This window comes from Tripterygium wilfordii, chromosome 9, assembly GCF_013401445.1.
Source record: "Tripterygium wilfordii isolate XIE 37 chromosome 9, ASM1340144v1, whole genome shotgun sequence".
Taxonomy (NCBI): Eukaryota; Viridiplantae; Streptophyta; class Magnoliopsida; order Celastrales; family Celastraceae; genus Tripterygium; species Tripterygium wilfordii.
In genome coordinates this window covers 10,339,398-10,345,015 of record NC_052240.1, presented here as the reverse complement: position 1 = coordinate 10,345,015, position 5,618 = coordinate 10,339,398, and the positions used below count along the sequence as shown (strand labels likewise).

Here is a 5,618-nt window from a genome sequence, read left to right as displayed (position 1 = left end):
TACAAAGAATTCTGAAGAGTTTCAATCTGGTTCAAGGTGACGGTACAACAGTTTACTGTGACAATAGTTCAACTATTGAGCTCTCCAAGAACCCTGTTCTACATGGCCAAAGCAAGCACATAGATATTAGGTTTCATTTCCTTCGAGAGCTTACTAAGGATGGAGTTGTTAAACTGGTTCACTGTCATACTCAAGAGCAGGTAGCAGACATAATGACCAAGCCACTGAAGTTGGATGTATTCGTGAAGTTGAGAAGTCTGATGGGGGTCTGCATGAATCCTGGTGTAAACTGAGATAGTATTCAGTTTAAGGGAGGATGTTAGAACCAGTTTTACTTGATTCAGTCTTTGCTTGACCAAGTCTTTAGGACTTAGTTGGTTAGTGGGTTGTTAAATAATCCCTATTACTCAGGGTTCTGTTATTTGTTTTTGATTTGATTTCCTCGTCATTGTAAAGGCTATATTTAAGGCCCGTAGTTGTTCTTTTTCAATAAGATAAGAAAAAGCATTCTCCATTCTCTTATGCTTTATGTTTGCAAATATCAAAATATAGTCAACAACTCTGATCGACTCCAGAATCCTTTCGATTGCCAAGCAACGGATAGAACCGATGAACAATGTGCATGAGGGGCATTTGTTTTTGAGTTGTTTGCAGCACTGGGAGCAAGCTATATGCCCATTCTCACACTACAATATGGATGGATCAAAGCATATATATTAGGCAATTATTATAACAATTTAGAAGAAAAAAACTAATTAAAGGAGAAAGAAATTAAACATGCAAAATCATAGAAACAAAACAAGATTAAAATGACTCGGCAATGTTTTTTTCTGAAGAAAAAACAAGATAAAAGTTTTTGAATAAAACAAAACAAGAAAGAAAAAAAAAAAAAAGTGAAATAGAGACCTGAAAGACAGGAGCAGCCAAGGGCTCAAAGCAGATATCACAATCAAACACATTAGGTTCGGTCAAGGAAACAACCATAGAACCTTTGGTGTTTCTTATTGACGATTTAGGTTCTTCACCATCTTCGCTTTCTCTTTTGCTTTCACTGTTTTGGGAGTTTGACGATTTTTCTTCGCTTTCACTATTTTCAGGGCTTGACGACGTTTCTTCTTCTTCATCGTCTTTGCTTTGGCTTCCGAACAATCTTTCAAACTTTCTCTTTCGGCTGCTAGAAGCAGCTTCTTTTGAGAAATTTGCCTCTGCCATCCAGGAGATTATCATACAAGAAGAAACTAGTTAGTTTCTCCTGCCTTATAAACCCTCTGGTAGGCCAAGCGGCAAAAGCGTGGTCACCTTCCATAGAGTTCTCAACAAGTATGTAACGACGCAAAAAAAAATCCCTTTCTAATTTATGTATCTTTTCTCAATGACTCTTCGTTGGATACATGAACTAATCCAGATATTCATGCATATCTTTATTTTTTTTTCTCCTAATTAATGACAATTAAATTTATATAAAATTAACACACGTATATGCATCCATGTATAATTAATATTGGTAGGGTTTTTAGCCATCTAGGTTTAGGGTTAATTATAAGAGATGGAGAGAACATTCAAGAGTACTGCCAGTGGATCTTTATTACTATTATTTATTAGCGTGAATAAAATAGTCGAATATGAGATCAAGTTTTAAGGAGTAAACCATCATTTAACCAACAACTCTTTGTTTTTCAAATTGGTTCTCATATGTTAGTAATGAGCAACCAAAGGGAGATAACACTATTGGATGAATATATTATTCATGTATAAGACTCATGATTTAAATTGAACCAGACTGAGGGTTTCTAGGTGTTTAGATATCAATGTAAAACTAAGTTTCATTGGAGATGTAGATCAATTTATTAAAAAAAAACTACATAGACATGGACTAATTAAAAATATTGTTTCATGGCAAACCATAAGCACCAAAGTTGTGTTTAGCCCTAAACTAATTTGATAGAAAAGATACTGCTGTAGAAACAAAATCATAATTAATAGGTCAAAGTGAATTAAGGAGACTAATTAAAATAAACTTGCAAAATCACAAGGAACACAAATTAAATTTACAAATAGAGGAGTATTTTTTTAGGAAGGTCTCATACCGAATTATATTCATTTACCCAATAACTTAGGTAAGAGAATTTGAGACTCATAGGCACTCGAGCCATCATAAAAATGGATTATATAAGAAAACTTCAAATAAAGATCCGATTACATGGGCAAAATAATGGATTACAAACACACCGGGATTTACCCGAGTAGACAAAAAAAAAACAACTAGAGCACACCGGACTATGCTAGATTAAACAAAAAAAAAAAAACAACTTGAGCAAAGCAGATCTAGCCATTTGAGCATTCCGCCAGATAGATCTGAAAGTACATCTAGATCCGGATCCATCAAAAGCATGCTTATCGATACTTGAACTTGAAACTTGAAATTCAGAACATGTTAATGGTTCTCCGATCATATATTGTTCTTTAAACCAAGCTATCTCCCAAACGAAAATCTAGGGGAGAATCCCACCTGCCTATATTATTGAAATAAACAAGCAAAAAAAACATGAAAAGTGCGGGGGGAGAGGAGGAGTCGGTGAAAGAAAGCATCATCTCTTCCTTTCCAAACTTGAAAGAAGAGACGGTGGGTGGTTGTAGAGAGAAGGAAGAGAGAAAGTTAGAGAGAAGATAGATACTTCGATGAATGGGCAGTAAAATAGTACATAGTCATGAATAGAAAAACCATGTATGCATACCCTTCCTTAATGGCCAGATAGATCATGTATATATAACCTTCTTTAGATAGACGGATGCATGCAAAGAGATAGTCTGACCTGTCGCAAGTCCGAACAACCTCCATCGAAGGAATCTTTTGGAATCATAAGGAATGTCCCTGCAGGCACGGACGGAGCCACAGAGGGCTGGATTTTGACAAAAAAAATTACTATATATATATAATAAGTTTACATAATAGATGATGAAATGATGATTGTTCTAGTGGCTTTTTCCATTTTTGTTGAGTTCAAGACCCAGCCGCCCCAGTTCGATCCTCACCAGCACATGCCCATATTTACTTTGTGCTTTTCTATTTCATTTATTTTGTGCTTTTTTTTAATTGCATTTATTATTATTTTTTTATTTTGTCTCTTTGTTTACGGTATCAATAATTGGTGTTGTTCCTATTGGCTATTTTTGTTCCTTCATTTATTTTATTTTGCCTATTTTAGCCTTTTAGCTTTAGATTAACTATTCCTCTGAAGTATTAAGAATTGTGTTGTTCTTTATTCAATACTTAACAAAGGTTGTTTACTATCCAATTTATTTATCTAAAAAAATTAAAAAAAATTTATTTCATTCAATTTAAGCTATTCGTAGTATTTTATTCATGTTTCAAAAGTTATTAGGCATAGATTCAGCTGGGGAAATTATAGTTAAATTATAACTACTTACTCTAATATTTTTTATTTTGCTTGTTATATGTCAATTTATAGTAATAAAAAACAATGTATATAATTCAATTAGAATAGTTCAGTATTGTAGAGAAGTTATGTTACTAAATTGAATAATAAAAAAACAATATATAAATAGTTCAAAAAAATTTCGGGGGCGTTGCCCCCGAACCCCCACAATGCCCCCCCTCATCACAAATCCTGGCTACGTCCCTGCCTGCAGGACGAGCTCCATCACTAATACTATTACATGGAACATGATTTCTTGTGAAAGACTGAATTTTGAGAGTTCTAATTCCATCAGGTCCATCAATACTTGCGGTGAGTTCATAGGGATGTCCTCGTTGCATTGTTGTCCCAATAATGTGACTAACAACAACTGCATCAACCCTAAACAAATTATCCGTGTACCTTGTGATGGCGAATAGATCACCTTCTTGATCTTCTTCAGGGACAACACATTCGACATTCCGGTCTAATTTGATTGAGAATGTGGAGTCATACTTGAACAAATACCTCAAGTGATTCGGATGTCTCTCGTTCAAGTGTATAGATAACTGCTTCGCCAGACTCTGGTAGTCGCAATTGGCAAAGGGGCACGGACATGGAGCGTAGAGGCAAGTCGTCTCGTGGTGTTGTTTCTGGTTATACAGCATTGATGTTTCATTGCATCCATAGGAAGTGTTTTGACATGATACTCTGATCGACTCCAGAATTCTTTCGATTGCCCGGCAACGGATAGAGCCGATATGCAATGCGCATGAGGGGCATTTGTTTTTGAGTTGCTCGCAGCACTGGGAGCAAGCTATATGCCCATTCTCACACTACAGTATCAATCAAAACATATATATTAATTATTATTAAATATGAAAAATCTTGGACCACCAAATTTTCAAATAAAAAGCCAAATTCCATCTGAATCCCTGATTCAAAGATACATATACATATACATATATATGTATGCATATGTATTTATGGCAAACTTAAAATCAGTTGGCAAATACACATGTTTTGATGTTTATGAAGAAAAAACAAAACAAGATTGAAATAAAAGAAACAAAACAAGATTAAAATCAATCGGCATATATACATGTTTTTTTCTGAAGAAAAACAAGGTTAAAGATTAAAGCTTTTCAATGGAAGAAAACAAGAATCAACAAAAAATAAATTTATTAAAATCAGGAAAAGTGAAATAGAGACCTGAAATACAGGAGTAGTCAAGGGCTCATAGCAGATATCACAATCAAGCACATTAGGTTCGGTCAAGGAAACAATCATGGAACCATTGGTATTGCTTTTGTGACGAGCATTTGACGATTCAAGTTCTTCACCATACTCGCTTTCTCTTTCACTGCTTGGGGCACTTGAGTACGATTCAAGTTCTTCACTATATTCGCTCTCTCTTTCACTATTTTGGGTGCTTGAGTACGGTTCAAGATCTTCAGCATATTCGCTTTGTCTTTCACTGTTTTGTGCAGTTAACAGTTCTTCTTCTTGTTCTTCATCTTCGCTTTGGTTTCCAAATAATCTTGCCCGCTTTCGGCTGCTAGAAGCAGCTGTTTCTGAGAAATTTTTCATCTAAGAGATCACACAATGACACAATGAGAAACTAATTAGGGTTTCTCCTGCCTTTATAACAAAAAAAATTCACTTGAAATTTGACCTACCTCCAATAACCTAATCAGCAAAAGCCTGGCCACCTTCCTTATATGTGTATTTTCCATAAAAAATAAGGAAAGAATAGTAATATTAAGAAATTACTAGATTTGTTTAATTTTCGCAAAAAAAAAAAAGAGAAAAAAAAAAGTGCATTTCAAAATTTTTGCTACCAAAAAAGAAAGTTTAGGATTTATGATCTAAACAACGGGTCATTGACTAAAATGATGAACTTGACCGCAGTAATACTTAGAGTAAGCGGGAGTTCGTTCTGTCTTTAACTGTTTTGGGCTGTTAATAGTTCTTCTTCTTGTTCTTCATCTTCACTTTGGATTCCAAAGAATCTTGCCCGCTTTTGACTGCTAGAAGCAATTGTTTCTGAGAAATTTTCCATCTAGGAGATCATACAATGATAAACTAGTTAGGGTTTCTCCTGCCTTTATTATATAAACCCTTTAACATAAGTTCACTTTAAATTTGACCTACCTAAATCTAGGAGCCCAAGCGACAAAAGCCAGGTCACCTTCCCTATAT

General features: G+C 34.8%; 1 protein-coding gene across 1 annotated transcript; it reads right to left on the bottom strand.

Moving 5' to 3' along the window:
• Positions 1 to 3,568: 3,568 nt before the first annotated feature.
• On the bottom strand, positions 3,569 to 5,152 carry LOC120006013 (E3 ubiquitin-protein ligase SINA-like 10). The gene is made up of 3 exons (XM_038855891.1): positions 5,096 to 5,152; positions 4,629 to 5,006; positions 3,569 to 4,252 (listed from the first exon to the last, which is right to left on the bottom strand). Exons 1-3 carry the CDS (start codon positions 5,150 to 5,152, stop codon positions 3,569 to 3,571), a joined length of 1,119 nt encoding a protein of 372 aa, XP_038711819.1.
• Positions 5,153 to 5,618: the final 466 nt, after the last annotated feature.

Coding starts and splice junctions, on each gene's coding strand:
- LOC120006013 (XM_038855891.1), bottom strand. CDS start 5,152: ATGGAAAATACACATATAAGGAAGGTGGCCAGGCTTTTGCTGATTAGG. Junction 5,007..5,095: donor TGCTGATTAGGTTATTGGAG/GTAGGTCAAATT, acceptor GTGATCTCTTAG/ATGAAAAATTTCTCAGAAAC. Junction 4,253..4,628: donor TGACTACTCCTGTATTTCAG/GTCTCTATTTCA, acceptor TTGATACTGTAG/TGTGAGAATGGGCATATAGC.